Below are 19,098 nucleotides of genomic sequence, written 5' to 3' on the forward strand. Positions count from 1 at the left end.
AACCCCGCGCCGCTCTGGTGATATCGGGGGCTGCGGATCTGCCCCCGATGCCCGGTGGGGAGCCCCCCCCCCCCCTCCCCAGCACCCCCAGGGCCGCCCCGGGGGCCGGGCGGGAGGTGCGGGCCGCCCCGAGGCGATAAAAGCGGGAGCTGCCCGCTCGCCGCTGCCTCCAGCATGAAGCTCACCTGGGACATCAACGACCCCAAGCTGCCGCAGGTACCGGGGGTCGGGGCATGTCTGCGGGTGGGACGTAACGATTTGATATACAGCCTTGTCCAGCTATGCATGAGCTCCTAAAACGACCTTCCTTCTCCCTCTTTCCTTTCTTTAACCTATGTCCAAAGAATCTTAGGTTGACCGTTTTCTGCTGATATCATCCAAGCCATCTAAATATTGTACCTGTTCGCTCAGGTCTGATTAAATATATTTGGCAATGAATATTCAGGTAAATGTTTTTCCTCTGTTTGTAAGCTCCAAATACATTTTCAATTCATATACTTTTCATCACGTATTTTATTTTACATGTAACATGCAATTATGGAATGGATTAATTCTGCAAATTGCTCACGTGTGCTGTATATGGATGTTAAAGGAATGTTGTAGGAAATTTTTATTTAAACGGTGTTTGGAGTTTAAAGCATTAGGCATTATTTAATTTTTATGGCAACTACATTCTGATAAGGAATGCCAGGAAGCGAGTGACATCCCAAATGGAAGTGTTCGTTCTCTGAACCACTACACATACAGTGGAATATATGAGTTTTCAGTGGTTGGTTGTGGGTTGTTTTGGGGCTTTTTGGTTTTGTTTGTTTGCTCTTTTTTTTTTTTTTATCTTGTTCAGCTTGCTATAGATGCACTTCAACTATTGCCTAACTAAAACTTGAAGCTTTCAGTCTTCAGGTGCTCATCCTCACACAGGTGGTGGGCAGCCAGGGAGTGCTGGTAATGAGGTAATGTCCAACAGCTGGACAAACCTCACTGTGCAGGGGCATTGGTGACAAGAGACCCTGTTATTACTGGTCATCGTAGAATCATTAAGGTTGGAAAACACACTAAGCTCATACAGTCCAACCACCAACCCATTCCCGCCATGCCCACTAACCATGTTCCTCAGTGCCACATCCACACGGTTCTTGAGCACCTCCAGGGATGGTGACTCCACCACCTCTCTGGGCAACCCGTTCCAGTGCCTCACTGCTCTTTCTGAGAAGTAATCATGCAAAAAGGGAATGGCTCCCGACTCTTGAGGCATGGAAGCTTAGGCTGCATTTATCTTGTTACAAGCTCTTTCTGAATAAGCTATTCTTTAAAAAAATACTTTTCTGCTGTTTCCGAATTTGCTGGTCATAGAAAGAGCCCTTGGGACAAAATCCCAAGGTGGCACCATCATAGAACAGCCTGAGTTGGAAGGGACACACAAGGATCCTGAAGTCCAACTCCCAGCTCTGTGCAGGACCACCCAAATCCAACCCAATGTCTGAGAGCATTGCCCATACTCTCCCTGAATTCCAGCACGTGGGGCTGCGACCACTGCCCTGGGCAGCCTGTTCCAGGGCTCGACCACCCTCTGGTGAAGAACCTTTTCTTAACCCCCAACCTGACCCTCCCCTGATGCAGCCCCATGGCGTTCAGGTGCCATGAAGTGTCCCCTCCTGCTCATGCCCCTTTGCTCTCCCTGCCACAGGAGCCCGAGTGCTTTGATGCCTTCCAGGAGTGGCCGGACGGCTACGTGCGCCTCATCTACTCCAGTGAGGAGAAGAATGCGCAGCGGCACCTGAGCGGCTGGGCCATGCGTAACACCAACAACCACAACTGCCAGATCCTGAAGAAGTCCTGCCTGGGCGTGGTGGTGTGTGCGGGGAGCTGTGCCCTGCCCGACGGCACCAGGCTGCAGCTGCGGCCTGCCATCTGCGACAAGGCGCGGCAGAAGCAGCAAAGTAAGGGCGGATGTAGGGGACCTAATTCTCTCAGCTAGGCCTGACTTCTGAACAGAGATCAACCTTGCCTTCTTGAAAGTCTGTTTCGCATGTGTTTGCATGCATTGTGAAGAGTGGGAGGGATATATTTAGTTCCAGATTTTGTCAGTGTCTGCCTGTAAATAACTAAGGGCCTACAATGCTCTCAGTCGCTAGCTTTTATTAAGTATACAGCTCTAGCCCATACCGTTCATTTCTGCTTGGTACTCTGCATCATGTTTACTTGAGTATCATTCATCAGTGTGAATTTCAGTGAAGGACTCAACTGTTCTTGCACTCTGCTTTACCTCTGGACAAGTGTTTTCTCTACCTGTACTTGCAGAGAAAGCCTGTCCGAACTGCAATGCAGCCCTCCAGCTCATCCCTTGCCGTGGGCACAGTGGCTATCCTGTCACCAACTTCTGGAGGCTTGATGGCAAAGCAATATTTTTCCAGGTAAAAAGCACACATGCACACAATTTCAAATTATATATATATATATATATATATATATATATATACATGCATGGAGAGAGATTTCTTGTTGTCTGTGTGTAACATCAAACATGGTGAGGATAGTGGAATTCTGGTCCATGCTTGGATTCCTCTGTATTATAAACACGGCCATAACAAATAAAACAGTAACACTTGGCTGTATTTTTAAAAAGCAGTACTTGAGAGTTAACATTTTCCATCTTTGCTAAAGCATCATTATAGATGTCTTAAGTTCTTTTGATTATGTTACACAAATGGGAACAAAGAGTTTGTCCTACACCTTGGCACCTGTCTGACGACTGAATCTCATGAAGGACCAAGGATTTATTTTCTAAAATTAAAAAATAGGGAAAGAATTTTAAAACTTGCTGAAAAAAAAAAAACAATATTTAGAAAATTGGTTTGAAACTTCATACTGATGTCTTGGTTTTTGTTGTTTTTTTTTTTTAAGCCATGTAAGGACAAAAACCTCAGAAGAAGCCCCTGTTTTGAGATGACATTCTCTGGTGAATGTGTTGTTGTTTTTTTTCCCTGACCCAGACTCCAGTGAACTCTGTTCTTCCAGTCAGTAAATGGAAGCAAACCGATGACATTTCCAAATTCTCACCTGTTATTTATCATTCCTGTTAATGAGATATGCTGTTGTACAAATGCAAAGACTGAAAAGATCTTTATCAAAATTGCTGATACTTTCTCACTTAAAAGTTAACTTCTATCCAAGAAACGGCGGCATTTTAAAAGCAGTTTTAAGTTTCCCAGTTTGTATTAGAGACTATATGGAGGTCCACTTAGAAAAGTGTAATGGGTAACTGCATGCAGCATGCATTGTTTTATCATATGTGAATATAGCTTTGGATACATAGGTCTGTGCATTCACATATGTTTCAATAGCAGACTATCTTTCAATGGCTTTTGTGGGTGTGTATTTCAGTCTCCTTCAGGAAGGTGGGCATTGTTTTAAAGTAGTGAGAAACCACTCTAAAGCGTATTGTTGTCATTCTAGTGGTGGATGTTATCAAGCAGAACAGAGCGCAGAAAACAAATTAAACTCAATTTATAATACTTTCCCACCACTACCTCCTTGGTTCTGATCAGCTACTCCTGAATGCCCCAGACATGGGTAGAGCCTTTGCTCCTTCATCATTCTGTCTCACAGCTCTGCAGTAATCACTGGCTTTTCCTCCCTCAGTTCTTCCTTTTTTCTACCTGCAAGTCACAACTGGGTTATATTGATTTATTTTTAAATTTAATCCCTCCTTGTTCTTTAGTTTCTCCTCTGAGCTCCCTTGTGCAAGACTGTAGGTTATGTCATGGATATCTCTCATCTTATTACTGCATTTTTTTCTCTAATCATTCTTTGATTACCCTTATTTAGGCTAAAGGAGTCCATGACCATCCTAGGCCAGAGAGTAAATTGGAGGCAGAGGCAAGACGAAGTGCAATTAAGAAGCAAATGTCATCTTCTCAGAATTCCCAGAAAAAGAGAATTCTAAACTCAGAGGTAAGTCAAGATTTTGCATCAGTTAAAAAGTTGTCAGATGTAGATACTGGGAAGTCCAGGGCAACGCAAAGTTTTATACCATGCTACATTTGTTCATTTGGGACTGAAATGATCAGTATTGCAAGTGTCAGGGTGTGCACTGTAGGCAGTATCCACTCCTGAATCTCAAAGCTTTTGTCCTTTCCAGGCAGGAAGATACCATGATAGCAGTGGTTATGTCAGTAACATGCAAAATCTGCCCTCCATAGACATCCCAGAAAGAGTCAGCATCATCACAGACACCAGTTTTTCAATTCCAGCTCAGCCTTACCCTTTGCCGCAAAATACTGACCTCTACAAGATGTCTTATGACTCAGCCAGCTTCCAAGAGGACCAGCTGTTGCCATACCAGAAGTGCCCCAATCCAAGGATCTATGTGCCCAGGCCATGTAGTCATGAGTTTGGATTTCCTCCTTTCATTAGCTCCAGTCCTTACCCATCATGTTATAAAGATCCAGCAAATCCTCCCCTTGATGCCAACCCTATCAGTTTGAATGGATCTCACTATAATTCCTTGACCAGCAGTGACAAGCCCTTTGATCATACTGGTAGGCACTATGGACTGAAACCAATCTGGGGGAAAACTGGCAGTGGAGACAGGAGCGACTATGGTCAGATGCAAACAAGCACTAACCACACTTATTATGGTGGTGAGTACTCCAGCAAATATGGTCCCAGTCCCTCTCCCATGGCCCCACCACTACAGACTGTCATCACAACCACCACAAAGGTGTCCTACCAGGCCTACAAGCCGTCCATGCTGAAGTACAGTGACAATCTCTGTGACATGAAAAACCTTCAGAGCTGTACACATGTGGCTGAAAATGTCTCAGGCACTATCTATTCAGGGATGAAGATTCAGGAAGACTTTGGGATGATCAAGTCAGCACTGCTCTACCAGCATGACCCAGTCACCACAAAGTCTGAACCAGTCGAGAGCGTGGAGGCCTATCGGTATGGGTTACCTCTGGGGAACAGCTATGCTGAGCACGAAGGACAAGCCTTAAGGTTTGAGAGTACGGAATATTGACTAAATGTTACCTAAATTCTATTGGGATGGTTAACTGGGAAATTAATGGTTGCACTAATGGTATGTTGTTTGGGATTTGAGGCAGTGTGAGAAAGCAGTGCGTTGTTGCTTTCTGGAGCTGAATAAAGCATGTTTCCCCCACACACACACACACAAAAAATCAATATATGTACCTCTAAAAGGGTATGAAACGTCCAGACATGATTGGGAGTTGGTGGTGTGGAGACAAAGCACCTTGGGAAGTAAGCAGCTTCCTGTAATGGAGACTGTGATCTGCTTACAGCTGCGGCTCCTGCCAGAGGTTGGAGAGACAGTGCTTCAACTGGGAAAGGAAAACACTCCCCAGGTAATTGAAAAAGAAAATAGCCTTGGCTATAGATTATGGCCAATGGAAAGAAATGACAGTGAGACAAGTTGCAGGATAATTCACCTGAATGATCCATCCACCTGCCATGATCTATGTAATGAATGTAAAAGCTAGTGGGCCAGAGAAATGATAAACCTGCAAGGAAACTGCATTTTTGTCTAAAAGCAGCAGGTCAATGTGAACAAACCTTGTCAATTACTATTCTTCTTCTCCCTGCCTCACCATTAGGTCTTTCTCTTTCCTCAAAGGGACTTTTACTAGCAGTTCCTAACTCCTGTCCTCCCGGTGAGAGTGGTGTTCTCCTGGGAATAAAGCAATCAACAAAACAAGAGGTCAAAATTTTCTGAGACCCTAAGCTAAACAGAAAACTTGAGAATTTGCACCTCCGGGCTCTCGGCTAATGAAACTCTTCTCCAGTAGGTCCAGAAGAAGACAGTGTTGCTGGTTTCAGTTTACGTATTTTGGAAGATGTTGTCTAGCGCTCTTTAATGAAACTAAAATAGTGTATGCCTAGCAAGAAAGCTATGTAGGCAGGGATCTGGTCGAGATGGCAGCATTAATTATTAGTTACCAAGTATTTTAACTTTTTAGGCACTCAAATATTTTGGAAAAAATATTTTTGTATATTTTCCCTGTTTTAAGTAAGAGCATGCTACTGTATGCTTTTAATAAACATGCATTTAAACACAAAACAACATATAATCTAACACAAGTGGTTCACTAGTTGGCTTCTGTGTGCAGAACCTTGCAGTGCTGTCATCAAACTAATAACCAAATCTTATTTGTATAGTATGGTGTGCAGACACTTGGGTTTAAGTCATTCTATTTGGTGTGCTGCTTTTTTAACTTTGTATTTTTTTATGAGAACAATGCACACAGTCTGATACTTGAAATAGAGTTGCACAGCAAATTAACCAACAATATTCAGCAGTGGATTGATCAGCATTTCAAAAGCTCAAGCTACTTGAAGCTGGAATGTATCACTGACTTCTAGAATATTTGCTGTCTGCCTCACCAGGTTCTTTTTACATTTTTCTGACAGTTCTACCAGGTGGTTTAGATTGCAGAAATGAGTCAGGTGAGCAACATCAGTTAGGTAGTTAGCCTACACACCAACCTAAGAAAATGGCAAGTTACTGCCCAGAAAATTTGAGCCAAATTGTGGATGCAGAAACATGCAACACCATACCTATACACAGAACTGAAACTTCTCATCTTTACTCCCAAACATATCAAGTCAGTTTGGGAGTAGAATAAAACTTAAGATAAAGCCACCTAACTTTTGAAGAAAAGTGGAAATATGGGTGGGGAGAGGGTTTAAGGTCAAGCAAAATGGCTAGAAAGAGATTCACAAAAGATCTCAAAGTCAAAGAGTTTTAAAGATGTAAGCTACTTCATTTTGTATTAGCTTTTGGGAAATCAGATGACTGTGGCTCTATCTCCAGATGTGTTAAAAGTTCCAGGACAAGTGGTGGGGGTTTTGTGCTGTTAATATACTGGTATAAAGCTTGCTACTATACATGTATGCTTATGTTATGCTATGCTCTCAAAACACGGCCTTTCAAGCAGAACTTTGTACATCAGTTGAGTAAATGCAAAAAACTGTTAAAATACTACTTTTTGGGGATAGACTTATGTCCAGTAAACACAACAGCTGTTTAAGCACAAAGTACAAAGATATGGTAGTAATTAGCTCGCTATATCACCTGTGGCCCTCGAACAAATAAAAACTCTCTGAAGATTATTGCAGCAGCTCTTCACACTGCTGCTTTTCATCTACAAGTGCCTGGGACAACATACCTGTGCCTTAACCTTTCCAGATAAAAGAGCAGATGGATTCAGTCTGGTGTTGTACGTAGTTTTTCTGTCCAAAATACAGCAATTTAAATGTGATGCTAGCTTCCGTAACAAAAAGCTGAAATCAAGTGCCTCCTTGCTGGTTTATATAGCTGTAGAATTGACTTTAAAAGCGTGTTTCTCAAGCGAAGCAGCAGCCTTGAAGAAAGACGTGCTCCCTTCAGTCCTCAAGTAGCTTTTTCTATTCACTGTGCCCCCTCAAGCATGGTTTCTGGGCTGCCCACATCCTGGGCTGCAGCAGATGTCCTCACCTAACAAATTCCTGTTGTCACAGTGTAGCTGTGGAGGGGAAGAACGTGTTTTCTGAATTCAGCCACCTGTGGCTCCAGCTTCACCCCAACAACAAGAGCCCTGCTGAGGAAAGCACCAGCTGTCTCCAGACTGAGGATGGCCTTTACACAAAAACCAGCCTTTTCATGGCAAGGCTTGAAAGCCTGGGTGTATAAAGGATCTCGTCCCAGAGACAAGAGGCTGCTGAAGAATTTGAGTGCTTCTGTCGATCTCAGTGGTTGCTCTCTACTGAAGCACCCGGAGGCCTTCATCATCTCCATAGGCAGAGGCGAGAGTGGGAAGGTGGGAAGCAGAGCTCCTCTGGAGGCACTGATGGTGCAGCGGGGCAGAATTCCTGAGTTTGCTTCTTGCTTTTTCCTGAGCGGATTCTGGGGTTTCTTTCTGGATTTATAGGGTTTTCATCTGTGTCTTTTTGGGAGAAGCTATCTAATACAACTGGGCTACTCCCATTCACAAAGGTGGACCGTGCAGCAGGACACAACACATTTCCAGGGGTACAGGAGGCCTTCCGAGGAGATGAACTATACATTTTGGAAAGTTAATGTCGCTCATGTCATTAAATACTAAGAAAATAATTCCTTACTCAGTTTGCGGTGAGGCACTAGCACAGGCTGCCCAGAGAAGCTGTGGCGCCCTGTCCCTGGAGGTGTTCCAGGCAAGGTTGGGTGGGCCCTGGGCAGCCTGAGCTGGTGGGAGGCAGCCCTGCCCATGGCACAGTGTTGGACTCTAAGGTCCCTTCCATCTTGAGCCACTCTATGATTCCCATTGTTATCAGCAGCAGCAACATGCATATTAAAGAGAAGAACCAAGGCCTTAGGGTTGGAGTAGTTCTTCCTAAGGGCAAGAAGTTGGCCCAGGGGTGTTAGAGCCCATCTACCTGAGAATTATTGAGGACAGCACACGGTGTTGTCCCAGCCCTGGACCCCTAAGGTCTTCTAGCTCTTGAACAAAGGGAGGGAGAGTCGACTGCTGTTTATGCAGTGCTATGGTTAGGCCTGAGCAAGAAGGGGAGCGCATTTCAACACAGCACTTCCATGGGCTTGCAAGAGTCCACAGGCAACACAGCCATCAGTGGGAAACAGGTGTTCAGATCAAACTCACTTAAGCAAAAGCAAAACAAAGTTCACACAACACCAATTAATTTCAGCATACCCGCTGTCACTGGCTGCAATGCCATTTGCAAGAAGCCAGCCTTCTGCTGGCATTCCAGCCAAGCATCAGCACCTTTACAAACCGCAGCCAAAGAGGGCTCTTTCAACAGCATATTAGCAGTGAGCGCGCTCATATTGCTGTGTAAAATGAGCAGGCAAGCAGGTGCACTACAGCTTAAAAAGAGACATTCCCGCCACAATTACCCAGTGGCTCAGACACTGAACACGCTTTTTTTTTTTTTTTTTTCCTCCTCACCAACCTCCCGCCCCCACGTGACCCCGGTGAGGGGCGTGTCCCGCTGTAGGCCCCGCCCGCTCTCGGCGTCGCCCCGGCAACGCGCCGAAGCGGCCGGGCGGCGGTTCGTGGTTGGCAGCGCCGGGCCGGAGCGCCGCGGTGAGCGGGCGGCAGCGCGGTGCGGGGCCGGGGCAGGAGGCGCGGGTCAGCGGTGCGGGCTGGGAGCGGTGCTTCGCTCGGAGCGGTGCTTCGCTCGGAGCGGTGCTTCGCTCGGAGCGGTGCTTCGCTCGGAGGTGTGCGTGGGATGCCCCGCTGTGAGCCGGGCTGCTGAGCTCCGTAGTGGCAAGGCAGGTCGGTGGAGTGGGGTTGGGTTTTCCCTACATGTCTGCCTCTCCCTGTTAGGGTCGTATATTCTGGCTTCTTTTTTAATTTGGGCAGCTTGTTTAATGTGCGACGGTGACACCTTTGGTAATGCGTATTTCAAGTCCGGCAGGAATGCAGATGGTTTGCTGTCATTAATTACATTTTAAACTGTAATGCAGATATTTAAAATCACTAGTAGCATTTGCTGAAAATTTGCTGAAAATATGTAGTAGTTCAGATTTTCCATGTTTACACAAATTAGTGGATTGTTTCCAGCGATTGCATTTTGTCCTCCATTTGTCCCCTGCTTTCATCCTTCTGTAATCCTGTGTGAGGAGATTATAGGCAGTATGTCATTAAGAGTATAAAACAAGCTGGTGTTTGCAATGGGATTTCTCATCTGTTTGGGAGACAAAACTGTTATGACAACTTTACCAAGTGTGCAAATGTTGACTGTAGCAAAATGTGATTATCTAGAGCATTTATATTCTAAATAATCATGGAAACATAGAATCATTGAGTGGCTTAGGTTGTAAGGGACCTTAAAGACTATCTAGTTCCAATCCCCTGCCGTGGGCAGGGCTGCCCCTCACCAACTCAGGCTGCCCAGGGCCCCATCCAACCTGGCCTTGAACCCCTCCAGGGATGGGGCACCCACAGCTTCTCCGGGCAGCCTGTGCCACTGCCTCACCGCCCTCTGAGTGAAGAATTTCTGCCTAACAGTTAACCTAAATTTCCCCTCTTTTAAAAAGCCTTTCTCCCTTGACCTATCGCTATCAGTCGAAAAGTTGGTCACCCTCCTACTTATAAGCTCCCTTCAAGTACTGGAAGGCTGCAGTGAGGTCTCCTCAGAGCATTCAGTGCATCCTTGGTCACAATCATGATCTTCCAGTGCAAGTGAAAGAAGCCCCTGGCCCTATTGCCATAGCCATCTGGCACAAGCCCCTTGCTTGTTGTACTATCAGTGCGTGGTGGTGGCTGCAGTCCTGCAGGATGCAGTGCTAGACCTCTGGATCAGCAAACCTCTGTCATTTCCCAGCATTTCTAATGGACTGCTGCATGTCAGGGCATTGCTATAAAGCCGACTCTTTAGTTGTCCCCAGAACTGTATCAGTTTTTCAGATAGTCCTGAATTTAGGATGAATTCCCTATAAAACAAATGAGAATAGTGCTAGGTTGATAACAACATTGGAGAAGAGAGTCAAGAGTGATACCTGCAGTCCCTATTTTTCTGCTGCATTTGGTTAGTTTCAATTGATGACATCTCACTAAGAGTTCCCTTATTTGCTATTTTTTGTTAACATAAGGGACCTAGTCAACTTGTTCATGAGAGTCATCAGTAGAACAGCCTGGCATGCATCCATATTGTAACAGCCTGGCACGCATCCTTATTGTGGTGAATGTATGTGGTGTGTATTATGGTTTGTAAATATTGTTGCCAAGTTATATAGCTTTCGTGTGATTTCATGCCTTTCCACAGAGCAATTTTGACATTTCCATTTGACTACTGAAGGAATGTCCTGAAATTTCTGTACTTAACTTGATTAACTGTGTTCATACCCTAAAAATTATGGCTCACCACAGAAAAGGAATAAGGCAATAAAATATATTGCAGAACAGACAAAATGTATGTTTTCTATGTCTGCAGTCTATTATATTACATGGCAATTTTGGAGAGAATAAGTAGTTTACTGTTTCAAGTGCACATGCTGAAATAATAGTGCAAACTGGACAAATGGAGTAATATAAGAAGCAAGTGATTAATTTGTCATCCTAAATTGGCTTGGAAAGCTGATAGGATTTAGGCACCAAGATTCTAGGACTTAAGGGTCAAAAATTCAGGGGTGTATTTGTATCTGGGTCTTTGTTTATTGCAAACAGTGTTTTCTTTCCTGAAATTTTAGTTCATTTCACTAGAGAGCAGAAAGTTGAAATGAAATGCAGTGTATGTTTCATATATGTGAGTTCTTCAGAATGTTAAATGTATACAATGCCAGAATAGGAGTTATATAGGGCTATCTTTGACAGATACTGCAGTGCTCTCCCTGAAAATGATGTCATAACAATGTACAGTTATGTCTGTTGAAACAGAAGCACAGGCATTCAAATCCTCCTGCATTTAACTTCACTTTGTGTTGTGTGTCTGTGTGTGCCTATGCACAACATGTGTGCACAGTCTATCATTGCTTTAGATGCTGTAAAAACATGCATGGGAAGATCTCCAAGAAGTTGTATATGTAAATATAAAATGTATGTGTGTTTATGTTAATGTATGTGTATATACACATACACACACACAACTCTAATGATCAGTAAATAGCAAGATATGACTGGCTAGTATGCATCTTAGCTTGGCACAAACAATTGATCATCTGTTCATTGCTGCAGGAAACAAATGCTCCTGTAGAAGAAGTGATGTTCAAGGCACTAAAGATGAGAGCACACTGAGGAACTTTAGGGAGTAAGATATAAAGATGAATTCTGAGAAAGCAATGGAGAGGAAAAGTATATATGAAAGACCAATTAAAAAAATACAGTGATAATTTTAATTGTCTATCACACGGGTCATCTTCTTTGCTTCCTGTACTGGGTTAGGACACTGAAAGAAATGGAAGGGATCTGTCTATAAACAGCTGGCTTTGTGGCTAGTTCCGCCACTAAAAATTTGAGGGTTTTTTTTTGGCAGTGGAGCAGCCTACGTGGCACTGGACTTGCAGGCACTGGATTGGTTTCATCTACCCCAAAGTGAAGGGAGGGTCTTTGGGAAAAAGCTAGCAGGGCTCATTGGCAGGGCTTTAAATGAGGTTCAAATGGGGAGGAAGGTGGATAGTGAGCATGCCTGTGGTTACCTATGGGATGGCAAGGCAGTGTTAGAGGGACAGGGTGCTAGCTGGGGCCCTTAACCTGCTGTCCTGAGATGTGCTGGCAACACCGCAGTACATTTGAAATCTTAGGACAATGAGCCAGGACCTTTGAGACAACAGGAGAAGGCAACTGGGAAACTCAAGGAAAATACTTCATTGGAATTAAGGAGTTACCCTCCATGAAGGCGACAAGGCAGGCTGCCTGGGTGAAGTGCCTCTACACCATTACACACAACTTGGGAAACAAACAGGAGGAGCTGGAAGCTACCATGCTACTAGAAAACCATGGTGTAGTTGCTGTCACTGAAACCTGGTGGGATGATTCCCATGACGGGAGTGTGGCTGTTGACAGCTACAAGCTGTTCAGAAGGGACAAGAAAGGAAGGAAGGGAGGAGGCACTGCCCTCTACATCAAGAAAGGAATAGAGTGTGAAGAGCTGTCCCTGAAGAATGACCATGAGCAAGTCAGAAGCCTATGATTAAGAGTTAGAGGCTGAGACATCAAAGAGAGATGTGGTTGGTGTCTACTTGTCAACGGTTTATGGGCGTAAAAATCACAAAACCATGACACTACTACAGGCTGCCTCATCAAGCAGAGCCTGTTGATGAAGTCTTCTTCCTCCAGCTACAGGAGGCATTCTGATCGCAGGCTCTTGTACTGCTGGGGGACTTCTGACATCTGCTAGCACAGCAAGCTGTAGGCAATCCAGGAGGCTCATGAAATGCATCGAGGATAACTTCTTGAGTCAAGTAATAGACAGCCCTATCAGGAGATATGCAATTCTGAACCTTTTACTCACCAACGCCAAGTGAACTGGTTGGTGACATCAGGATTGGAGTCTGCCTGGGATGTAAGTACCATGCAATGGTGGAGTTCACATTCCTGAAGGATATTACACAGACAAAGAATAAAATCAAGATGCTAAATTTTAGGAAAGCCAAATTCCAATTCTTCAGGGAGTTAATCAACAAACCTCTCTGGGAAAATGTCCTGAATGATGAGAGAGCAGAGAAGAGCTGACAGATCTTTAAGGAAGCTTAGGGCACAAGAGCCCTCCATCCCTAGGTGTAGGAAGTCAGGAAAGGAAGGCAAGAAACTGACATGGCTGAACCAGGACCTGCTGGTCAAACTGGAGAGCAAGAAGAAAATGCACACGCAGTGGAAACAGGGACAGGTACCCTGGGAAGAGTATAGGGATGCTGCTAGTCTGTGTACAGATGGACAAGGCCCAACTGGAACCGGACTTGGCAAGGGGTGCAAAGAAGAAAAAGAAAAGCTTCTACAGGTACATCAACCAGAAGAGGAAAGTCCAAGAAGGCATACCCCCCTTAGTGAGCAATACAGGCAGGCTGGTAACAATGGACAAGGAAAAGGTTGAGGTACTCAACTTTTTTTTGCCTTAGTCTTCACTGTGCTCTTCACACACCCCTCAAGCAGATGGGACAGAAGGTGAGAACTATGGGAGCAATGTCCCTCCCACTGTAAGCAATGATCAGGTTCACAACCACCTGAGTAACCTGTACATCTCTAAGTCTGTGTGTCCTGATGAGATACATCATGCATCCCGGAGTCCTGAGGAAATTGGCTGATGTTGTTGCCAAGCCATTCTTGATACTTGAAAAGTCTTGGTAGTCAGGTGAAGTCCCTGGTAACTGGAAAAAAGGCAGTGTCACACCCATTTTTAATTAGGGTCAAAAGGCCAACTCAGGGAGCTACTGACCTGTCAGCTTCACCTCTGTGCCAGGAAAGATGATGGAACAGATCCTCCTGGAAGCTATGCTAAGGCACATGGAAGAGAGGGAGGTGATATGGGAGAACCAGCATGCTATACCAAGGGTAGGTCCTGCCTGACTAAACTGGTGGCCTTTTTTTTTAATCTTTTAATCTTTTTTAAACATTGTAATAAAATGTGCTCTTAACCTGTGACTTTATTTTACTGTGGAAATGGCTTTTGGGGGGAATGGATAGGAACTGCTTTATATTCCTTGCTACCATACTGGGATTGTCCACTAGGTCACTTGTTGCTGGTGTCATGACAGCTGGTGCAGGATTCCTCCATGGTAACAGAAGCAACAGTGAATAACAAGGTGTACCTTATGACTTCTCCAGGGATGCAGCATTTCAAGTAATAACAGCTTGGCAACATCAGTGCTTTGTCCAGGCAGATATTTATCTTGCAGATGCCTGCTCTAGCTTGTTGGCTTCACACTCTTAAGGGGCCTATTTTATTGTTGCATTTTGCCAGCCATGAGGTTTGCTACCTACGGAATTTGAGTGCCTTAATCTGTTTGGACAGCCTTACCAACTTGTAGCTAATTTTGGTATGAGGATGAAGCTGCATACTGAATTTTGCATTTCTTATGGAAGTAGGCTGAAGTGCATGTGACCTCATTTATTTTGGATTTTTAAACAGCAGAGATATAAGCTAAAGATAATGCTGGAACTAAGTTAACAGTAGATGGTTGGTATTTGAGCATTTAGGTTATAGTAAATAAATGCTGCAGTGAGTAGTTGTTAAGATTTTCCTGGGTCTACATAAATAAGTGAGTGACTACTGTGAGTTTGTGTAAGTACCTTAGTAGAAATTCTTAAGACTGTGGGCAGCCAGAGCTAAGGTTAGGATTAGGATTTGTGTGGAGGAACTGTGGGAAAACAGCTTAGCCTTAAATACTGGTGACATAGTATTGTGTTTAAAGAAACCTGGAGTTTGGATTAAGGATCTAATCAAGGTTTAAATTTGAAGATTAAACAACATGAGTATTTATGTGTACTACTTGCCACATGAAAACTCTGGCTGTCTTCCATGCTGGTGAACTGTGTATCTTTGCAGACCTTGTGAAGCAGAGGGATAAACCTAACTCTTCAAACATTACTGTGTGTAATCCTAGCTGTGGCTATAGCCCAAGAATTCGATGAACTCTAGAGTAAGATATCCAAGTAAAATTATGAGAACTCAGTTTACCTTAGTGAATTAGCAGTTATCTTGCCTCCTCACTTCCTTTCCTCATGATCTCTAAGCCCAGCTCACCTACTTGTACTTTCTATCCAAAACAGCATTCAGACCAACAGCTACCAGTTCTGGATTTGCTGTCGCACATTGTGCGAGATTTGGATTCTCCTGCCTGTGTTCCTAAACTTGTCAGTGCAGATTAGGAACTTATCACTGCCTGCGAATTAAGGAGTGCCATCAGAGGACATTGGCTTTAGACATGCTTCTGTAGGTCTAGGGAATTATGATAGTCAAGATTACTATCTGTTCCCTGCTTACTCTGACCTTAATCCTAGACTCGACACCTTCAGTGGCCTGAAAGATTTAAAGGAACTTGTTTTACTGAAGTGTTCTGTTTTAAAGAACAACAACCCCAGATAGATCTATTTGTGTTACATACAAATTGTATGGTGTCTTTTGTCTAAAACACTGTAAAATTACGTATTTGCCTATTGTTTTTTTTTTTCAGGATCTACTGAGAATTACCATGCTCTTCTACCTCTCAGACTTTGCACCTGGATTTCAAAATATATGTAATTTGGAGGAGACTAGTGACCATCTTGCTCAGTTATGAGGAAACATCCAGCAACCTTAGACACTCTGGAAGAAGATTTCTCTAAAAAAAAAAAAAATCAGAGCAAAAAATCCTTTAAAAATACAGAAGACACCTTAAGAAATCCTAGCTTTTGGCTATCGTAGTCTTAGGGAAGAAAAAAAAAATGAACCGTTACACAATCATGAAGCAACTGGGTGATGGCACCTATGGCAGTGTGTTGATGGGGAAGAGCAATGAGTCAGGAGAGCTTGTAGCCATCAAACGGTATGTAACATCTGCATTCAGTAAAGATACTTGGGAAAGCAGTAAGATTTTCACTTTATTGCTCTATGCTGTCTGTGTACAAGGAAAAAAATGACCCTTTTTTAAAGGAAGTTACCATAACAAAATATTTAATCCAGTTGCTTAACTGAGTGTTGGTCATACTTCCTTACAGTACATCAGTAGACATATTCATATGTATAATGTGCAGGCAAATGGAGCTAAGTTTTATGGGGAGTGTTTACCATTTTTGGTATTTCAGGATTCGGAATTGTTTTGTGTGATTTTTTTTTTTGTCAAGTTGGGGATTTCGGGGGGAATAGTTTTTTGAATGAAGGTGCATTCATTTTAATTGAAATCTTAGTTTTAAATAGCTGCTCTGTAGGACCTAGAACTGTAGAGAAATGCAGTAAACAACATGACATTCACAACCCAGTCCCAAAATCTGAGCAACAACTAATTATCCATATTTGTATTCAAGACTTCCAAATCTATGTATTACACTGTTATACATAGACTGTTGTATTTATGTATGGATATTGCTTGAAAAAAACCAACTTTTTTTACTGTTTAATATCTTTGAATAGGCCTGTTTTAAAAAAAAAAAAAAGACTGATCTATACAGATGATACTTAGAATTTTAGGTGGTTAAGATACTTCGCAAATTTCAAAAATGTAACTTTCTTGTTTTCCTGGAATGTGTGACTTGGGCAAAAAGTAGTAGTTTTTCTTGTTTCAAAATCCATGTTTTATGTGCAGTGTCACTGTTGCTGTCCTCCTTATTATGGGCACAATGTGAGTGATGCAACAGGATTTTGCATCCCTGATGCTTTCAGAAATACCTTGTAGTATAATTGTCTCCTGTTAACTACACCTCTAAAAATGTTTGCAACAATTAATCATGAAATACTTAACTCTTATAATCAAAGCAAACTCATAATGAACATGTTGCTGGAAGGTATTGCAGAATGTTTTAAACTTGGTTCGATATAGAGCTAGTGTTTGGAAGATAACACTGGATCTTTTTTGTTCTGAAAGCATTCTCTGTTACTGAAAATACTTTCTCTAACTTTTATTTTAGTATGAAAAGGAAGTTCTATTCATGGGATGAGTGCATGAATTTGAGAGAAGTCAAGGTAAAATGGTGAACATACCACATTTGAAAATAAGTATATGTTAGGTTCCCCTGAAAGAAGAGGGCATCTACTACGTAGATGCATCAGTCTAAACTAAACTCTTTAAGCGGGAGTCACAGGCTCCACAAAGCTGTGGGCTGCTGGAACTCCTAGAGCTGCTTTTGCTTTGTGGAATGTCCTGCCATTCTCACACAGTGGCCATGTCTTGTAGCCAAGCCACTTCTCTTTGAGACAAGATGATTAATTTGACTTTTGTATGTGTTTTATCAGCCTCCTCCTGCATTTTACTGATGAGTTTCTAGGTGTATATCCAGTCCTCATATCTTGTATTTGGGACATCTTTAGAAAACACTGGAAGTTTTGGTTACTTAAGTGACAGAATAAAGCTTTACACTTGAAAACCTCATCTTAAATTTCAAGTCATTTCATGTTTTGGGCTGCTAATTTTCTATAAATACAAATCTCACTACCAGAGGAGTTGAATGTCCATAACTTGGGCATCCACAGTGTAGGTTTAACTTACTGGAAATAGCCCATTTCTCTAGAAATGAAACCTGCAAGGGGAGTATCCTTATTCATAAAAACAAGAAGCCTTTGACACTGTCTCCCACGGTATTATTCTGAGGAAGCTGGCAGTCCGTGGCTTGGACAGGTATACTGTTTTCTGGGGAAATAACTGTCTGCATGGCTTGGCCCAGAGAGTGATGGTGAATGGAATTAAATCCAGTTGTGCTTCCTGGTCTAGGGAGCCTGCCTTGGCAGGAGGGTTGGACTAGGTGCTTTCTGGAGGTCCCTTCCAGCCCCTATGATTCTATGAAGATGATTAGAGACTACCTGATAGATGTGTTTTGTTATTTCCTTCCTTCAAACTTTTACGTAGTACAAATGCAGCTCAGGTAAGGAAGTAGTCACTGTCAAGTTATCTGAAACGCTGTGTTGTTGCTGTTACAGTCTCTGAAGAAGCTGAATCATGCCAATGTAATAAAATTGAAAGAAGTCATAAGAGAAAATGACCACCTTTACTTTGTGTTTGAATACATGAAGGAAAATCTCTATCAGTTGATGAAGGACAGGTACGTCTTTCTCATAGAACAAGTAGTGTGCTATCATGCTTTATGTATGTTTCTTATACTGTCTTGAAGAACATACTGGAATTTCTGTTTTAGGCTCTTCTTGCAGCCCCATTGATGTGAACAGGATCTGCTGCACCTGCTTATCTGAGGGTAAAATTCTGCATTGCTTAGCATAACAGCATTGCACATTGTAATATGTTTGGGAGTAAGACTTTATTCAGTTATTAATGTGGTAACTTGCATGTCTTTAGTATTTATTGAGCCTTAAGAAAAATTCCAAATACTCTTTTTCTTTATTGGCCTTCATTAATACACAAAGGATTGGACAAATGCTGTTCATTCTGCTTTTGCTTATGGATTTGGCTTAAGGTGGGGGTGGTCACCTTCTCGTGAACATGCATACAAACATACCTTTATCTCCTTGTGCTCAGAGCCCTTAGATAGCTGTTAGCAATACAAGCACAATATTAGCTTACAGCTGAGAAGCATTGCTCTTGCTCAGGCTTCCATAAGGATAGCACTGGACACCACACATACAGCGGTGCTATGCAGGGCGCTCTCTTGCTTGCTCTAATACAGTGTGTGCACTCATCTGGTCAAGCATATTACAGGGCAGCCAGACTCATCTACATATAGAGACTTCTCTGCAGTAAAGATAGTAAGCAAAACTGTGGCTTGGCAGCAAGGGAGATTTTTGACAAGTACTACATGAGTCTAAGTATGTAAGACTTAACGGGTCTGTTCTCATCTGTTTGAGTCATCGTGCAAAATGAAGAAACATGCATGTTCTGTCTTACAGGAAAAATACACTGTCTCTTTTAATTTTGTGAAGTTATTAATCTTTCTTCACAGAAACAAGTTGTTCCCTGAGTCAGTCATCAGAAACATGATGTATCAGATATTGCAAGGGTTAGCTTTCATCCATAAACACGGT

At 43.0% G+C, this 19,098-nt stretch overlaps 2 protein-coding genes across 9 annotated transcripts in view; both read left to right on the plus strand.

Annotated features, from left to right (window-relative positions):
• Window positions 151-8,178, plus strand: GCM2 (glial cells missing homolog 2). 2 transcript variants are annotated; one of them, XM_021388918.1, is made up of 7 exons: window positions 151-216; window positions 1,685-1,937; window positions 2,299-2,411; window positions 3,826-3,951; window positions 4,139-4,998; window positions 5,304-5,366; window positions 5,636-8,178. In XM_021388918.1, exons 1-7 carry the CDS (start codon window positions 175-177, stop codon window positions 5,646-5,648), a joined length of 1,470 nt encoding a protein of 489 aa, XP_021244593.1. In that variant the 5' UTR covers window positions 151-174; the 3' UTR covers window positions 5,649-8,178. The 2 variants fall into 2 exon arrangements, with proteins under 2 accessions (XP_021244593.1, XP_021244592.1); XM_021388917.1 differs by having other exon boundaries at window positions 5,808-8,178.
• MAK (male germ cell associated kinase) overlaps window positions 8,994-19,098 on the plus strand; it is a 29,754-nt gene continuing 19,649 nt past the window's right edge. For 4 of the 7 annotated variants that reach the window (XM_021387399.1, XM_021387402.1, XM_021387403.1 and 1 more), the window contains exons 1-5: window positions 8,994-9,080; window positions 15,608-15,958; window positions 17,037-17,091; window positions 18,043-18,164; window positions 19,017-19,096. In XM_021387399.1, coding sequence (XP_021243074.1) covers window positions 15,858-15,958; window positions 17,037-17,091; window positions 18,043-18,164; window positions 19,017-19,096 — 358 coding nt within the window. In that variant the 5' untranslated portion in view covers window positions 8,994-9,080; window positions 15,608-15,857. Of the gene's footprint in view, window positions 9,081-9,132; window positions 9,273-15,607; window positions 15,959-17,036; window positions 17,092-18,042; window positions 18,165-18,233; window positions 18,315-19,016; window positions 19,097-19,098 lie in introns of those variants that run through there. The other 3 variants (XM_021387401.1, XM_021387406.1, XM_021387405.1) reach the window with 3 other exon arrangements.

This window comes from Numida meleagris, chromosome 2, assembly GCF_002078875.1.
Source record: "Numida meleagris isolate 19003 breed g44 Domestic line chromosome 2, NumMel1.0, whole genome shotgun sequence".
Taxonomy (NCBI): Eukaryota; Metazoa; Chordata; class Aves; order Galliformes; family Numididae; genus Numida; species Numida meleagris.